The sequence below is a fragment of the Bombyx mori genome, chromosome 21 (assembly GCF_030269925.1).
Source record: "Bombyx mori chromosome 21, ASM3026992v2".
Taxonomy (NCBI): Eukaryota; Metazoa; Arthropoda; class Insecta; order Lepidoptera; family Bombycidae; genus Bombyx; species Bombyx mori.
Window position 1 is genome coordinate 10,164,548 of NC_085127.1, and position 19,604 is coordinate 10,184,151.

The 19,604-nt window shown below is 36.7% G+C and overlaps 1 protein-coding gene across 2 annotated transcripts in view; it reads left to right on the plus strand.

The window, feature by feature from the left end:
• LOC101743846 (actin-binding Rho-activating protein) overlaps positions 1-19,604 on the plus strand; it is a 42,714-nt gene that overhangs the window by 17,418 nt on the left and 5,692 nt on the right. For both annotated transcript variants that reach the window (XR_009975966.1, XM_012693335.4), the window contains exons 2-3: positions 3,618-3,754; positions 6,471-6,648. Coding sequence is in view for 1 of the 2 variants with exons in the window: in XM_012693335.4 (XP_012548789.1) it covers positions 3,618-3,754; positions 6,471-6,648 (315 nt within the window). In the remaining variant the exon portion in view is untranslated. The remainder of the gene's footprint in view (positions 1-3,617; positions 3,755-6,470; positions 6,649-19,604) is intronic.

Consider the following 19,604-nt stretch of genomic DNA (forward strand, 5'->3'; position numbering starts at 1 on the left):
AGACATCATGTATTGATATTTAAGGAGTTGACGAGTGAAGTCCAAGGTCGAGTTAGGCAAAAATAAACGTGTATTAGTATACAATACATAATACAGATGGGCTTTTCGAACTAATACGTCTCGGCAGAAATAGGCCGGATAGTGGTACCCACCCGTGGGGGCTCCAAAGAAGCCTTTTACTTGTATCGTAAGTTTTAATAAGCCCTGATTTAAAACCTAAATGTTTTTGCACAATAATTTTGAGTAATACACCAATAAATATTACTAAAACGTGACATTTTTAGCTGTCTTAAACAAATGAAAACTTTTTTTAAAGAGCAAATCAGTAGACTGTAATAATGTAACATAATAAATATTTTCAATAAAGTATTTTTTACAGTCTCGCCAAATATTTAGAAACAATTTCAATATTTTCATACACATTTATTACATACTAGTGACCCGCTCTCGCTTCGCTTCGGAACCTATAATTTATTATTGAATTTATTGAATTTGTTTTTAGAGAGAGAGAGAGAGAGAAAGAGAGATAATACACTTTATTGCACACCAAAAACACAATTTACATAAAAAAAACAGTCAAAAAGCAGATACATTTCTACAATAGGCGGTTTTATCGCTAAAAACGGGTATCTTGTGGTGTACTAAAGACAATTCATTATTATAGACAATATATACATACAATAAACATATCTATATACCGTTTACATCATTGATATATAAAAACCCAAGATACACAGTTTCATACAAAACTATAAACATATCTTTTGCAAATTCAACTTTACAGTTTAAAATTTAAAGTTGTTATTACAAAGCAGTGTACAATAACCAATCAAATTTTACGACCAAAGTGAAGCCAGTGACCAGTGAAGACGAATATTTGTATTTTTTTTATTATAAGCATCTTTACATATAATATGAAATATATAGCTAATTGATTTATATACCAATATACATACTTACATACAATACATACTGATATACTTACATACACATAATAAATCACCAATATGGACAGTAGTACAACAGTACAAAACAGTACACAACAGGAGCTTCATTTTTATATTTAAATGCCTTGCAATATTGACACGCCACGTTAATTGGTCCCATAGCAACGATTTGGGTTGAACTGTAATCGATTTCCATGTTATTCCATGATTTCCACGTTATAATTGAATACAAACATTTAAGCGCAACATTTCTATATTGTTGATTTCGTTGCCATCGATTCCATTCAACCTCACGCTTCGCATTGCTCGTCAGTTTGGCTTGCTCTTATGCATCTTTGACTTGCAGCATTGCGAGTTCTGCGACTTAGGTTTGAACGTGTAATAGCTCCATTTTTTAAAACGAAAAATCAACTATAATTAAAGAAAACTATTGTATTCTTCTCTAAGCCCAAATACACCGTGTTATGTTAGCAACGTGTATGTTGGTCTATCCAAATTTACCAAAACTCCATATTTCACTTATCCATATAACTTTTAATATGCGTGACGGCTACAGTAGGCAGCGGCTTGGCTCTGCCTCTGGCATTGCTGAAGTCCATGAGCGACGGTAACCACTCACCATCAGGTGGGCCGTGCGCTCGTCTCCATACAAGGACAATAAAAAAAAATAGCTCTGACAGTGATATGCAATAAGAAATTCAGTTTTTTTACATACCCTTTGTAAGCAATAATAAATTAATTATTTTATAAATATGACTGACCAAAGCATTTGCTTTAAGCGATATTCAGTTTTTTGTATACTCTTTGACGATATTTGCAGAACGGATTCTGTCAATTTTATATCAAACACCATTAGGAGGTAACATTAGAAAATTTAATATGGTGGTTATGTATTCTTAAATTTTCTAAGTTTCCGCGCAATATTCTTTTTTATTATCTTTATTATTTTCTTTTATCTATTATCTTCTATTATCTTTTATTATCTTTATTCATAAGAACCTTATCCTGACAATAACAAACACAACAAAAATTTTTTTTGCGAAATCGGTGCATCGGTTCACGCGTGATGCCGTGTCTAAGGGAAATACTCGTAGTGATTCATATATATATATATAATATTAACAGCATATTCTTCAATTATTTTATATGTAATCTATTGTTTTTATAATTTTTAATTTAATTTGAATTAAAATTCCCTGGTACGTGTACATTTTATAGAGTTCATGAATTTGTAAGATAGGCTTTGAAAAGGGTGCTTTGAAACTGTTTCAGAGACTGTAAGCGCTATAAATAACAAGCCTTAACGATAAACATTATTCAGATTTACAAAACAGAAAAATTCAATTATTATCAGATTATTAATTTTAAATTTCATGAGCTCGCAACACAATGCAAACACAAAATAGAAAAAATCAATTATTATCAGATTATTAATTTTAAATTTCATGAGCTCGTAACACAATGCAAACATAGCTGGCGATTCGGCCAATGGACTTGTATCAGGCTAATATTATAAAAAAATATATAAAAAAAATAGCTGGCGATCACCCCCCGCAGTCAGTTGCGACCGTAGCTCTTTGTTTTTGGCAAGACGAAATAAGGGTTTTGTTAGAATTTCAACAAGTAAAATATCAGATTTCTTAACAAAGCGCCTTCGTAACTCACCTGATACGGAACTCGGTTGAAGCGTCAGATGTGAGATAAAGGGTCTTGTCAATCATTCATCAATCAATCAGTAGGCAGCGGATTGGCTGTGCTCATAGCGGTACTGATATTCATGAGCGTCGGTGACTACCTATCACATCAAGTGGGTCAAAACCTCGTTTGCCTACAAAGACAATTAAAAGAAGCTCCCATAACCTCACCGCACGGGATGCCGACTTATTTGGGCGGTAGGCATTCTGAAACCGATCAATATGACACCGCCAATACATGCTTCAAGATACTTCATTGGGTCCGAATCAGCGGTGAGCGTCACATTCTATTATAAATTGCTCTAGTCAGAAATATATGTAGATTTACATATAGTCTTCTGAGTCTCCCTCACCGGTCCACGTAAATATGCGACCTGTACCCGGAACACTTATGAACATTTATGAGAAGTAATGTGTTCGAAAAATTATTAACTTATATAATAAAAAAAATCGGTTGTCTGTAAAGTCGGTTTACTGACGATAGTTGAACGTGACAACGTCATAAGAAAATACTGATGAAATGGTTTCATTTTTCAATTATCGCAATTATCGTTGCTATAAACAATTGACACCACATTCACTTTTCACTGAACTTCATACTTGACGAAAACATGTAAAAAGCAGCTGTCCACGCGGATGCATCGCTCACTCAAGTAGGAGAGAGACAGATGTCGAATGCTGCCGAACGCGGAGGCCGATTGTGCCTCTTTGTCGCTCGTTGCGCGCTCTCACTTGCACTTCAAGCCTTAAATGGAACGCCTCAGAGGGAGGTAACGCCGCATGAGTCATGTTTTTTCGTGCGTATAGCCGGCTCCATCGAATTATAAGACGTTGTCACATCAAAAAGGGGTTTTTAATTTGTAGTTGCATTTTCATTTCTGTTCGTCTCGCAAAAATAATTGTAAAACTATTAGAAGTAGTAATTCCAAGCAAAATATTACAATTCGAGGGTTAAACGTCTTTGTTTTTGTTTCAGAGCTCGTCGCTTACGGACTTGATATCCGCCTTCGACACAAAAGCACAGGCTCACACCGAGCTTCAGAAAGTAACAGCCTTCAGCGGACAATTCGACAAGAACCACAAGCCTACATTCTCAAAAGACGAATATGGAAAGTGAGTTACATTTACTGTACTATAAAGTCTCTGAGAGCTCGTCCAACCAGATAAAAATAGTATTTTATTTCAAAACCATTTATTTGTATATGTATATTTAACTATTAAAGCTTAGAAGACTTTGCAATATTCGTCATCACATAGGACGGCTTGAAACATTTACGACAACAATTTTTTATATGACATTCCACAGAGATTTCTCTAAGGGATTTTCTGAGATTATCTCGTCATCTCATTTTTACCAGTTGAATTTTACTTACCTATCTTATTCATTTCTATAGTAGTGCTTTTATCTAAATGTCTGTCCCGAGATTATATATTGTGTGTGCTATATTCATAGTCGCCAAGGTCAAAGGGTGAATGATCAGCGCTTCGAAATTAATCCAAACTCGGTAGGGACGATACCCGATACATGACTAGGTAAAGTTTCGCACTCAAACGTGGCAGCCCCGCTAGAAACCTAGGGGTGCAGTGATTTAATCACCCACGCATCCAAAAATTAACGGTACGAAAGGAAAAATTACCGGAACGGATTTACTCATTTTATTATCCGTATAATTTTTGGGTTTCTACAAAAACGAACAAACATAATAGCGTTTTGTTAAAGAAATACAATAGATCATTTTAGTGCGACTTCAAATTGTATTTACAAAATAAAACACAAAACACCCTATCGTTGTAGTAAACAATAATAAATCAGGAAGCCATTGCCCTTGACATCTAAGGAAGTCGAAAATAGAATAATATCCCATTTACACGGTAAGTACTGATTTACCGAATGACTTGACGGAATGGAATGCTCTTAACGCCACAAATATTATGATACATGTTTGGTTTTATTTACGACCCCGATTCTCAGTTTTAATGCTATCTTTACGCGTACTAACATTTACAAATCATTTTTCGATTAGAACTGTTTTGGTTCAATTTGCTTTTAATTCACTTTCAATTTAAGAAAGGTTTAGTTATAGAATTACATATTATGATATCTGTCATTCCGATACTAGTCACTAATTTTATCTATGTGGCTCTACTCTATTTAGCGTTCATCCTTAGTAGTAATTTCAACTTTATATTTTTACCAACGTAAGAATACTGGCATTCTTTATTTGTGAATAAGTTAATATAGTATAATTAACATTATAAAAACAAAATCGATTCAAAAATTCAAAAACTTCTCAAAGATATAGAAAATATATCCTAAATATATATATCATATTATATTAATACGTGAAGCAAAAACTTTGTACCCCTTTTTACGAAAATTGCGCGGACGGAGGAGTATGAAATTTCCCACACTAATAGAGAATATATAGGAGTGCTATTTATTTATTTTAAATTATTCATTGATAATACATTAAATCAATAAAAAAAACATTACACACACTACCGTGCATTTGACACACACACATATATTATTTATTTATTGTCAAAATTTTGCTTTATGTCTATGGTCAAATTGAGAATAGCTTAATATTGTTTATCTGTAATATTATTTGTCTAAAGTGTAGTGTTGGCGAAATCTGTGATTATAGAAGTATAATAAATAGTCTTTGACAATAGGACCATAATAAGGTTCAAATTTATAATTTCAATTCTAATCGAATTTCGACTACTGCGGGACCACTAGTATATCATAAATATATCCTATATAAATATATATATCCGTATCAATATATGCACATTTAAATAAATTACCAAATTATCATCTACGAGTAATTTCCGCTTAATCTAAGCCGAACGTCACCTTTGTTCTTATAACGTACAGAAGATTTCACTAACAAAAGCAATTTCTTTCAACCGACTGAAATTACTTCTCTCTATGTACAGAGAAAGAAACGAATCAGTATCTTTAAAAAAATAAAAAAAGGTATTTGTTACTGCAGAAGATAAATCGATAGACTCATACTACACACAACACGGATTATATTTTGCTTTAAAAAAGTTTGTTTGCAAAAACAATTGGTTTACAATTCATTTCACCGCAAAGTAATGTAAGGTGATTACATTAAGTCGCATAGCTATTTACATAATAAATGGTTCAATAGACTCTGATCTGGAGAGAGCCCCAAAAAGTTAATAAATGTTCCAGTACAAAACAAACAACATGTAATAATAAGTAGGCTAACCACAACCTTCACTAATTTAAAATAAGACTATGTCACGTCACATTTATAGACTAATTTAAAGTCCCTACATGTCTATAAAAACCGTAACTTGTCATATTTTATGACGCCAGCTTATAGGTAAGCAAATAAGTTAATTTTAATTGTTATAAAATTAAATGTCAATATAATAATAATATAATTTTGTGGAAATCCACCCAGATGGGTGAGTTGTGACTGTCATCAGTTCAGCGTAAGCTTGTATGCAATCTGTATCTGTCAGCCCCGTCATGCATATACAATAGACTTCCTGATGCAGTGTGGTACAGTCTTAATCTACGTGTCTATATTCTATCTGGGCCTATTCCGCTCAATTGTGTAATTTTTTTTATTGCCTAGATGGGTCGTCGAGCTCACAGCCAATCTGATGTGATTACCGGAGCCTATAGATATCTACAACGTAAATGCAGCCACCAACCTTGAGATACGAGTTCTAAGGTCTCAGTATAGCTACAGTGTCTGCTCTCAATAACTCCTCAACTTCATAATATAACTAAGCGTGTAGATTATAGATATTCTCATTAAACAACATTTATTAATCATTGTTTTAGACCTATACCGGGTTCGATGACCGAATACAGAGGCGCAGAAGCACAAGCCAGAGTATGTACAGAAATGAAGGAGCTTTGTGAAATCATCAACGAATACGGAAAGACCCCATGCAAGAGTTTATTACCGCCTGAATTACAAGACGCCACCAAAGTTATATCATTTGGAGAATTATTTACTGTGAGTCTATTTTCATTAGCACTGCTTAAATAACCAGTTACTAACCTGACAATGGGATCGTATCGTAGATGATAGGAATCGAGGCTGCAATAATTCAGATATTACGGATGTGAGACCGCAGTAGCTACCTCGAACAACCAATAATTATCCGTTCTCCGATAATACTCTTATTATCTGATTGCCTCATTATCTCGCATATCCCACCAGTTCCCACTAAGCAGTAGACATAATACTGCTTAGTGGGAACTGGTTAACATTCATAAGTATTCTCATTCATAACTATTTTCTTCGGTTTTAGTGAGTTGTACAAAAAGCAAAACTATTTTAATTTTAATCACGCGTTTTTTTATTGTCATAATGTTATCTTCGACGTTTAGAATACTTTACATTTTTCTCGGTCACGAACGACATTTGAATATTGTGCTCTCTACCATCTATTTTTCTATGAAAATGTATGTATAGTTTTATTTTTGTAGTTTTGATCACATTCTCAATTTATTTCTTAAATTATTATTTTCTATACCAATGGCCCCATTATTCCCAATAGATTCCTTGATATCCCATCATAAAATTTTAGGCCATATTAAAGAAGTGTGGCTTAACTATGGAGGAAAGATCTTCCACCGAGCGGATAATATTGCTCGGTAGACCGACGGTCCGACTGTTGTTGTTCGGAACTTGTATGTAAACTTATTTTGAAAATGTCGTAAGCGAGATTCAGGCACCTGTCAAATATCTTGCGTTGTATGATGGCTACCCGCCACAACTGATATTCATGTATATTAACTGCTACTATAGCCTTGTTCGATATAGAAGAAATTTAATTTTAAGTTCTGTATCTCCGGTGAGGTAAAAGATTGATACAACGGTCTGCTCTCATGATGTTCCGGAGATGGAATGCTTCAGTTCAGTGGATAGGTCCCCCCCTCCTTCCGGCAAGGAATGATGAATGTCTATTTATAATATGTTTTATTTGTATATAAACAAGTAAAACGTAAATTAACTTACCTAACTCCGTTAATTTATACTTCTATTATGATCGTATCATTTAGAAATCTCAACAAAAAAATATAGCTTCGATATATAAATAACACTGTTTGAGTTTTATGAACAAAAAAATTTCTCACAGTGAGGTTCATTCAAAAGTGAACGTGAACGAAGTTCAAAAACCAATATTGAATGTATATTTTCCTATTTAGTATGTTCATATTGAATTGTAAATTTCCTTATGCTAATTAATTGGGTGTATTTGCTTCCAAGAAAACGTGGCACCTAATTAAAATAGCTCTTAAGACCTGACATTGAAGCAGTAAAGGGTCGTCTTTCTTACTTTGATAAGACAAAGAAATTAAATCGGAAGTTACTACAGTTCCGAAGTAAAAAAAAGCGCAATTATTTTGATAGTAGATTTTTCTATTATCCATATCCATATAGTAAGCTACGTGAGAATAAAAATAAAACACTTTTTGTAAATTTCGTTCGTGACTTTGCATTTTTGATTTCTTTAAATGAGATTAGATCCAATAAATTATTAAAAGTTTTTTACATTATAATTGTTTCATTAGTAGCTCATGTGTAACACTTATTTTAAATATTCACGCTTCGTGCTAGTGCGTAAATAAGGCTATGCATCATGATAATTGCCTTATCGTTACCGCCGCTGACTACTTCCTGAATCCTGAGCATACAGATCCATCAGATCCAATAACTTTTGCATTAGACGCCTTCAGCTCTAACACTAGGAGCAGGCTTAGGGACCCCGGTAACCGTTCTCGTCGAACTCGACAAAGATGTCGACGTGCAACCTAACCCATGCATCAGCCCGCTGAGTTTCTCGCCGAATCTTCTCAGCGGGTCGCGATTCCGATCCGGTAGTAGATTCATTCGCGAAGCAATTGCTCTTGAGTTGTTAGGTCTCCTTCGGAGGCGCTCGGGAAGTTGTTAGAAAATCCCACACCTCCTGGCTGAGCCTTTGCTCGCTCACCTGTCCTGGTAAAATTGCAAGGCCTCCGGGCCACCGTTAATCTTTCAATCATAAAACAAAAAAAAAACGTGAGCCTGTCTGACGCGGTGATTTCTTGTCTTCATCGTTCGTTTCGTAAAGCTATAAGCATTCATTTCTTAAGAAAAGACTTCTCTTGCATTTTTCTTTCGTAAAGAAATCGAAGATTATTGAAATAGCGTCGTCAATTCTATATTTTTAGCATACTAACAATTTATTTGTCTAGGTTTCTTCGTTATTTAGTATCTCATGCAAAAGCTCTCAAAAATTGCATGTCTTTATCTAAGTGATTCAGCATCTGGGATTGTTTTAACGTGAACTCATGGAAAACAAACTGCTAGAACTCAATACATTGTTAGATATTTCGCAAATTATTATTATTATTTATTTATTTATTTATTTATATATGATGATATATTTAAAGGTCGCATAAACGATAAAAAATATAATAAAACCAAGGAAGCTTGTCACAAAAACAAACGTATTTCAGAGCAACTTACCCATATGATACCGATCCTGCTTGGAGGGAAGACGGCCATTTTCGCATTACGGAGAGATTTAGAATCTCGCATATTTATCTTGTGCGTTATAGAAACAATGGTGACCCTTTTTTCGAATAGAAACGAGCTTGAACAAAGTACCTACAATATTGATTAGACTGAATACTGTTAGGTTAAAACTTCGCAATGTTATTCAAAGTAACTTCTTGATAAACGAGATCTTGATTGACGACTTAGTGAATAATTCGCAGGTAATCAAAGAATTTTTTTCTCCGAAAAACATATTTTTTGCCTTCTGCCAGATGGGAAGTGGTTACTGCTAAAATACCCTTCGTTAGCTTTGTTTCAGAAAATAGGTACTTCGGAGCGCTCCGGAAATACCTAATAAGTTTACTAATTTGTACTTAGTAAGTTGTAGGCAATTTTAAAATGCTTTTATTTTATAAAAATAAATTTGTTGTGAGTTTGTCAGCTAGAGTATAAGGTGATATCCATTTGGTATTTTCTAATAAATTCTAGAACTAAGCCCTAGAACGTTATCACAAAAAAGTTACTTGCAACTTGACAGCCCAGTATTGTCGGAAGATTATAAAGATTAGGTAAATTAATTTCCATGTACTGACAACCGGATATACATATTTAATGCCAAGTTATAATCAGTGGCGGATTTGCAGTCTCGGCCGCCCTAGGTCCCAAGCCATCAGTCGCTCCTTTCTCAGCATCCACCATATAGACTACATAATGGATTTACTTTATTGCCAACTTTTCTCTAAATAGATTCAGAAATTTTTTATTTCGCAAGAATATGGTACATAAGTAGTTACAACTAGTTATTTGCTCTAACGTACTCTGCCAACTTGGCATACTTGGTTATTATAACTCTTACACGAGTGTTATCAACTTTCAACAAATAATTGCATGTTAAATATTTGAATAACCAATTAAACGTAATTAATTTGTACGGAGCTACTTGTTATAATACTACAGCTACGTTATAATAAGTTTTTTGACACGATTGGGGCCGCCCCTAAATCTGGCCGCCCTAGGCCCGGGCCTTAGGGTAAATCCGCCACTGGTTATAATCGGGAGATATACCTATATCTTTAAAATTCGAAAAATAAAAAGCGAATATAAAAAAAAAATCGAATTTATACAGTACTCAAATGCATAAACAGTATAATTAATCTTCATACCACAATTAATACCAAATCCGAATTTAACAATAACAAAACGTAACAGAAAGAATTCTCATCGGTATTTTCGCAACATCAAAACGCAATTAAGACGAACAGAAATAAATTTTGTGGTAACGAGACGGGAGGAAGCCGTAAACCAGAACTAGAATTACAAAGCATTTTTATAGCTGCTATGAGATTTTTATATTTCCGATCTCCCGAATTTCAAATATGCCGGGTCTTAGGGTAGGTAACGTTACCGGATAAGAAGACATTTAAAAAATCTCGACCGCAAAATTATTATGCTCATATATAGTTTTTGTTCAATGCACGCTTTATAACAACACTATTAAAATCAGGTGACGCTCGCGGTCAATGATCTAGGATGACGTGTTCATCAGATACCTGGATATAAGACTAAGAGTTTTCTTTTGTTTCGGTTATATTTTTTTTATTGCTTAGATGAGCTCACAGCCCACCCGGTGTTAAGTAGTTACTGGAACTCACAGACATCACAACGTAAATGCGCCACCCACCTTGAGATATTAGTTCTAAGGCCTCAAGTATAGTTACAACGGCTACCCTACCCTTCAAACGGAAACGCACTACTGCTTCACGACAGAAATAGGCAGGGTGGTGGTACCTACCCGCGCGGACTCACATGAGGTCCTACCACCAGTATTTTTCAGTTAAGGTATTATATTTCGATTGCATTGTTATTGTAAAATCCTACCAAGTAATAGGCATAATCAAATTACTATAAATACATTTTTTTTTTATCTCAGTCACTTAATACTGTTTCCCGTTTATATAACAATTACTTTTATTTGTTATCCTCGCTGATCTAGTACGCAGTAGTGCACTAGTGATTCTGATTAGTACGAAGCACTGACTCGGTTTCCGGTCGGAATCATTGTTTTTGTTACATATTATTATATAGTGGATCTGTTTCGTTTAAGATACGTTTCGGGCACCCATCCCATACCCCAATGAGTTTCTCGCCAGTGGGTCGCGATTCCAATCCGGTGGCAGATTCTGTGAAGCACTGCTTTTGCTAGGGCTAGTGTGTGAACTCTCTGACGATCGTGAGCTCATCTTCCTTTCCGCGAGAAGCTGAAATAGTCATTTAGGCTACCAGAGAATAGGTAGAAGAAAAACGTATTTTAGCATAGCATTTTTTATCAACTTATACAATTATAATTAGACAATAATAATTTAATATTAAAACAATAATAAAACAAGACCACGCTATATTAAACTTCAATAAAAGCAAAACCTTAACTGTCCCCTTCACACTCATAAGCTAGACCGCGCGAGAGAGAGATGGGCAGACTTTTCATGATGCGCATGCAGTGTGACGTCACGCCACGCGCTTATTTACAAACACTACACAAGCGCAACGTGTGAATGTGTTGAATGCGAGCTACATGGTAGGCGGAGTGAGGGGTGTAAGGTTTTTTCGTTACGGAATTTCATGATTCGGTCGCCGCGCTCAAAGCCCGCGATAGAAGCTATGCAATAGCTTAAAAAAACACTCATCTATTTTAACCTGGAGAACAATGAAAAAAAAAGGGTGTTTGTCGCGAAAAAAAAAAAAACCGTTCATTAAATGGAAATACACTAATAAATTGTTGACAGAGTACGCTTCATGAATTATCCCGATTTACTGCTTCACCTGTTCGGTGGGAGCTCGCGCGATGAGTAAAAAGGTTCACTGAACAGAATTCTTGGCGTTTTATGCAAGTGATTCACGCTACGTTTGTGCCAAGTGCGTCGTTTCAATGTCGTCGAAGTTTAAAGAACGAGATGCACACCTACTATTTAACGTTTAATACGTCTGTTTGTATTAACAACTAGCTGACCTGGCAGACTTCGTAGTGCCTCAATCGATAAATAAAAGACCTAAACTTCTGTATAAAATAAACTTAAAACAAACATAAGGAATCCGTCCAACGGGGACACATCAAAGGGAAAAAAAATTGTTATTTTTATTTAATTCCGAGCATTTTCATATTTATCTACCTTTTAAACCTTCTCTGGACTTCCACAAATAATTCAAGACCAAAATTAGCCAAATCGGTAAAGCCGTTCTCGAGTTTTAGTGAGACTAACGAACAGCAATTCATGTTTATATATATATAGATTACTAGTGGCCCCGTAGTAGTCGAGATTCGACTATAGTTAATTGAAATTATAAGTTTAAACATTATTATGGTTCTATTGTCAAACACTATTATAATTCGATAATATAATCACAGTATTCGTCAAAATTGCACTATAGATCAATAATATTAAAGACAAAAAATATTTATCTATTTTCAATTCGACCACAGATTTTAAGCAATAACAAAAGTTTCCCAATTGAAAGTAAACAAAAGAGTATATTTTTATGTATGTGTTATGTCAAATACATGGTAGTGTGTGTAATGTTTTCTTTATTATTTTAGAGTATATTTTATGCATTATTTTAAAAAAAAATATGTGCTTCAGTAACCACTTAACACCAGGTGGGCTGTGAGCTCGTCCACCCATCTAAGGAATACAAAAAAACGGAAATGTTCGTAAATTGATCTTGATTTATGGTATAAAACTCATAAAACAAAGCTATCTTACTAAATAAATCGTGTAACATTATTTTGTTGTTTGGTTTCGAAGCCTCAGTAAATATTTACCCCAAATTTAACATCGGTTAAACCTTTTAGGCGTAAAAGCGGAGCAAACAAAGTTGACATATGAACTAAGTACCGGCCAACTCATTTTCACATTTCATCACAAGCGTTAGGGTTCGAATTATTTAGCGTAATGTTTTAAACGTAGGTTGATATTAGTAGCGTTTAGTTACTAGTAGTAACTATTTGCCGAAATTCTGCCCTTGTTTGTCCATAAACAAATATGGCTGCATTTACCACACAAATACTTCTACACCTGTTGAAAAGAGTAAGAGCAGTTAAGTTTTTGCAGCTATAATAGTGTCTTTTAAATTTATTTTCCATTCATTTGGTGCAATTACTTAACCGTATTCTAAATAATTGACTTGTACCTACCAGGAAACAGATAATATTGAATGAAGGTTTCTCGCACTGAGCTCAATTGCATTGGATTTCGGGTAACTGTTTGGAACTGCGGTTTTGATATACACATAATAACAGAGATATACTTTTTGCAAATGTTACTTTCGCACTATCTATTTAAAGTGCAGCGTAGATAGCACTGTAAGGCGGACCATTTGGACCCCATTAGATGCAAACCGCGCAGACCTAAGTTCAATTGAATGAACGTTTCAATTGAAATTGATAAGAGTGAAATTTTACGATGCACGCGCACCGTGACACAAAATTAACAGAAATGAAGTTGCCTAATAAATCGCTCATTAACTTGGCGAGTCTGAATATAGCCGCAGGTGAACTTTCGCGCATGTACACTCGTAAAAAAAAGTTTTATTAGCATTAATTTTTTAGTAATATAAATGACAAAATTATTATTGAATACAATTCATTCTAAATATTATTAAATTATTAACGTTAAATATTTATTATTAATTTTTTAATATAAAATAAAAAAAGAAATAAATTGAATAAAAATAAAGTATAACTTCTTACGCGCGTATATAAGTACACGCACCCTTTTTTTACCTATCTATGTTCCAGTATCCTCAAGGGGCTACTTTGGATTTACTCTGACTGATGTTCAAGCTCACTAAGCTCAAAAGGTGTGCTTTGCTTCAGCAATTCATCTACCATCGGGTCGAAATCGAGACCCACTTAGCAAGCCCGGTAATCCGGCGAGAAACTTACTGGGTTCTATGTCTATGGTTTTTTTTTTCGGTCGTGGCGCCGACGACCGCCGGACCGGCGTCCCGAGGGGGAGGGTGATGGGAGAGATGTGCTCCGCACTAAACGCTTCACTTTCCCCCTTCTGAATCTTCATGAGTACTGTCTCATGCGAGGTTTGGACGTTGGTTGTTGAGCGACAGGAGGTTTTAGTCAGTTCGACTCTGACATGCCCCGCCGCCTCCTATGTCTATGGGTTAGCAGAGCACATCGGAGTTGAACTACTTTGAATGGCCTATAACTTAACGACCCCTCGGATGTGGCAGAACTCACCCGAGATCGACCGCTATTTATAAACCTTATCGTTGCCTGTTTTTATGAACAACGATTACCATTTTCTTGAAAATCCATTTACCGTAATTATTCAATAATAAGGTATTCATTGTACATTAAAACAAGCAGCGAACGAAATGTAATATCAGACAAAGCCTTTGTTGTTTGAACGATTTCTATTATTACGAATTAGATTACAATTTATTTTCTGTAATCTGTTTCCATTGGATTGTAGATATTAAGTCTGTCAACTTCTCCCAAATCGTTTAATAATCAGACGCTAGGCTATAATTTAAACAAAGAGCTTTAAAGACTGTCAATAGTTGATATAATTTATTATTGAACAACTATGCGAAACAGTTTTAATGAAATGATAGCTACGTTAGTTTAATTAGTTAGTCTGCTTATTCACCACAACAGATTCACTATCACAGTAAAGAGTTCATTTTGCATGCACGCACACATATGTATGTATATTCATAGGTTACGTACAAATGTTCACGATTGACTTCCACGGTGAAGGAATAACATCGTGTAATAAAATTGAAACCCGCAAAATTATAATTTGCGTAATTACTGGTGGTAGGACCTCTTGTGAGTCCGCGCGGGTAGGTACCACCGCCCTGCCTATTCCTACCGTGAAGCAGTAATGCGTTGCGGTTTGAAGGGTGGGGCAGCCGTTGTAACTATACTGAGACCTTAGAACTTATATCTCAAGGTGGGTGGCGCATTTACGTTGTAGATGTCCATGGGCTCCAGTAACCACTTAACACCAGGTGGGCTGTGAGCTCGTCCACCCATTTAAGCAATAAAAAAAAGCCTATCAATACATATCATTTAAATTCAATCATACTTTTCAGTGACAGTCTTGAGTTCTCCTACAATAAATAATCATAAATATAAACGAAGTTAGACGCACACTCTCATCAAGCTCAGGTCATCATCAGGTTCCTTGTATTATGGGAATCATGGGAATCATAAGAAATTCAGAGAAAGAGCAAATTAAATCTGTTGGAAATCGAATCCACGATCCTTGGCTATACCAGTAGTAACTATTTCACCACCGAATCAGTTCATCGGATTTTTTGTTCTGTTATTTTTTTACTTAAATTTCGACGTCAACTCGCTAAAGTTCGAAGTTCCAATCTACGTAATTATTGATATCGTTCAATAATTAATAAGCACAATGAATCAACGAAAACAAAAGAATGACCGTTAGCAGCATTTTTATTTCATACGAAACAGAGGGAGTGCGGACAATGACATCAATGCCCAAAAGAGCGATACGAATTCTGTACCATTGCGGGAAAAGACAAAGAATGTCCAATCTCAATTAAATTATATCTTATTAGAGTATTTCAATTAATTGTACGTTAGCTACAAATATCATAAAATAATCATTTTCCACACTAAGCCATTGTATACATATCCGCCACTCAACTGTAGGTATTGTACTAAATAGCCATCCTACCTTTAAAATGCTCGACTGTAAAACGCTGGGGAAAACCTGTTGATACAAAAAGTCCCTCCCACGGGTAAATTTTGAATTACGAAACTTTTGCAATAACTACAACTAAAGCAAATTTTGAATTATTTGAATTTGATTTCATCGCTCTATATGTCATGAGTAGGGCCTGACAGTAAATTGTTTGTCTTCTCACTTCGGACTCGGACCGAATAAGATAATGTGAACTAGCCTAGTGGTATCATGATTTAAATATTATTATGTATTTATAACTATATAATGTACCTCCCCTTTTTCAAAATATACCATGTTTGCGGAGCTGCTACAAAAATATCTTAACACACGTGTAGCCAATAAGTGGGAGCAATTCATTATTATTTTGATAGTTTACGAAAAACTTCCACGATGAAGCAGCACATACATCGAGTAAGAAAATAAAATCGGATAATTTTTTCCGCGAAACAATTAAGTAAGTTCACCCACAAAGCTTTACATGTCTCTTTTTGTCACAAAAGGTAACATTTCTTCTCAATATTTTATAAATATCTTTTATCGCGTTTTGAAGAACTCGTTAAAATCAAACTCGTTAAAATGAATTATTTTTTGGTTTTCGTGGGACGTAAATACTTTCATTGTTTGATATCACGTTTTTATATACATATATTTTTATCACATTCGACCTTTTGTATTTTTAGCATATTTTTTTGCAAAACAACATCGAGTAACAAAATAAAATCGGCTAATTTTTTCCGCGAAACAATTAAGTAAGTTCAGCCACAAAGCTTTACATGTCTCTTTTTGTCACAAAAGGTAACATTTCTTCACAATATTTTATAAATATCTTTTATCGCATTTTGAAGAACTCGTTAAAATCAAACTTGTTAAAATGAATTATTTTTTGGTTTTCGTGGGACGTAAATACTTTCATTGTTTGATATCACGTTTTTTCTTAATTTTTTTTATCACATTCGACCTTTTGTATTTTTAGCATATTTTTTTGCAAAACAATATTTACCTATCGTAATCAATTCGACTAAATTTCCCGCCAAAACGTAACATGAATGCATCGCAGTACCGTGACATTCATAGAGTCCAGCGCCGTGACGTCACTCGACATTCCGAGCATCGTCACGCTGTCACGGCCAAGATTTAAAATTGGAACCAGTTCATGCCGGATGTGCATTAGGGACGATATACTATCGATAAAATACTGAGATTATGTTTTAACATTAAAACGATTCCCCGAGTTTTGTTGATCGCTATTTATACTAGTAGATAGTTAAATTGAAATATACTGTTTTTTTTTTTTTTTTTGTCAAGGAGGAAATCGCCGGACTCCCACCCTCCACTGGGGATGGAGGGTGGGGCATGTCGGAGTCGAACCGACTAAAACCTCCTGTCGCTCAACAACCAACGTCCAACCCTCGCATGAGACAGAACTCATGAAAAGGCAAGGGGAGGAGAGTGAAGCGTTTAGTGCGGAGCACATCTCTCCCATCACCCTCCCCCTCGGGACGCCGGGCCAGCGATCGTCGGCGCCACGACCACCAGCCCTCTCGGTCGGCAGGCTATCCGAAGCCTGCCTAGATGGCGCCGGTTTGAATAGGTTATCCTACGAAATACCCCGCTGGGTCAGAACCAGCGTGGGTCGAGGATAGCCGGCCTTCCATCACCCGGATGCTCTTGCGTAAAACGCGTGCAGAGCAGCTTGCACGTCGTCTTCTTAGGCCCCCTTCGCCGGGCCCCAGACCGACATATGAGGGGGACCCGAAACACTTAGAGGGCCAGGGCTAGGGCGAGATCCGCCTCCCTGGCCCCCGCTCGACGGCGGCGGGCTTGTGCGTCTCTCACGCGCCCCGCCGCTTCCTTCTGCGAGATGGTGCACTCGCAGAAGTCGAGCATCGCCTTCCACGACTCGTCGTTGCCGAGCATCGATGCCACACCCCTCCCATGCGGGGCAGGCAACGAGCGTGTGCTCCGCCGTGTCCAAGTCGCAACCACAATGGTAACACTCCGCCGTCGGCTCGGCTCCGATCCGGTGCAGGAACTCACCGAAGCAACCATGCCCAGTGAGCACCTGCGTGAGCCGGAAAGTGAGGCGTCCTCTGTCACGATTCACCCAATCCACAAGAATCGGGCGAATCGCCTCGACGGTCCTACGACCAGCCGAAGGATCGGCCAGCCGCCTGGACCATGACTCCAGCACGGACCGCCGAGATTGGGCCCTCCGCGCTCTGACCACACTGGGGCTGGGACGCGCCACGCCCCGGGCACGAAGGTTAGCCCGCCACTGATAGTCAGCGGCGAGCGCCTCCGCCTCCAGGACCCAAGGCGGCGTCCCAGCCAGTACACACGCCGCCTCAAAAGAGATCCGTTAGATTACAAGACATGAATAGCCGATAGTCACATGTTTAATGTAAAATAATTGAAACAAGTTTATTCATTATGTAACCATTCATATCCCAAAATGAACTTAACAAAACATAGATTCTTATGACACTAAAGTTTATTCAAAATGACCTCCGTGATTTTGAATACAGGCCTTCAATCTGCGCGGCCAGTCGTCTATCGCAGCACGAACGAGGTCCATGTCAATATCGGCGGCTGCCTTAATCAAGGATGTCTTGAGTGACTCCAAATTGGGATGAGGCTTTGAGCACGCCTTTTCCTCCAAGTGTTGCCATATCTTGTAATCTAACGGATTCAAATCTGGACTGGAGGAGGGCCAGTCTTCGTGCTGGATGAAGTCGATTTCACGCGCCGCCAGCCAGTCTTGTGTGCTCTTCGCTCTATGAGCTGGCGCCGAATCTTGTTGGAATACCCAGTGCCTGTTATTGAACATGGTATGAGAAACAGGTTCCACAAGGTTCGTCAGGACTGTATTTTGATACACAACTGCATTCGTTTTTACAGCTTTCTCACAAAAATGTACCTCTGTTAAGCCCCAATAAGAAACTCCCAACCATACCATGAGCGAGGATGGAAAATGACCTCGTTGGACACGCGGAATACGGTTGCTCGCTTCTTCACTACTGTGTGCGTACACCTTATCATTTTGTTTGTTGTAGCTCTCTTCTATGGTAAAAAAATTTTCATCCGAAAAAAGAATTTCCCGATATTTTTTTCCCCCGTACCGCTTCAACAAAGCGCGGCATCTCTTCAGTCTCAGGTCCATTAGACGAGCATTCAAACGATGTCCTGTTTTTCTTCGATATGCCCGAAGCCCTAAGTCTTCATTTAACACCCTTTTCACCGTGGTTCTGCTTAACCCCATCTGAAGGGCCAACAGTTTCTGCTTAGGTTTGGGATTTCTATGAATTCGCGCCTTCACAGCTTTTATCACTGCTGGAGTCCTAACAGACCGAGGGCGACCACTTCTTGACCTGTCATCTACACTAGAGTCTTCATTGTATCGTTTGATGGTACGATAAACGAATCTTTTGGTTATATGCAAAATTTTCAGTATGTTAAAAATTTGAATTGGCGCGTAACCGTAACGATGCAACGCAATAACTGCAACACGGTCTTCTTTAAGCGTTCCACTCCATATTTAAAAATGAGTAAAAGTCTAAAAGTATACATTTTTATTTTCATGAACAATTCGAAATTCGAATTCATTAAACTTTTTTGTGGCCAGCATTCTAAAAGAAAAGTTTTTACTGTGTGACAATACTTATGACCTGACTAGGTATAATAATAATATAATATAAA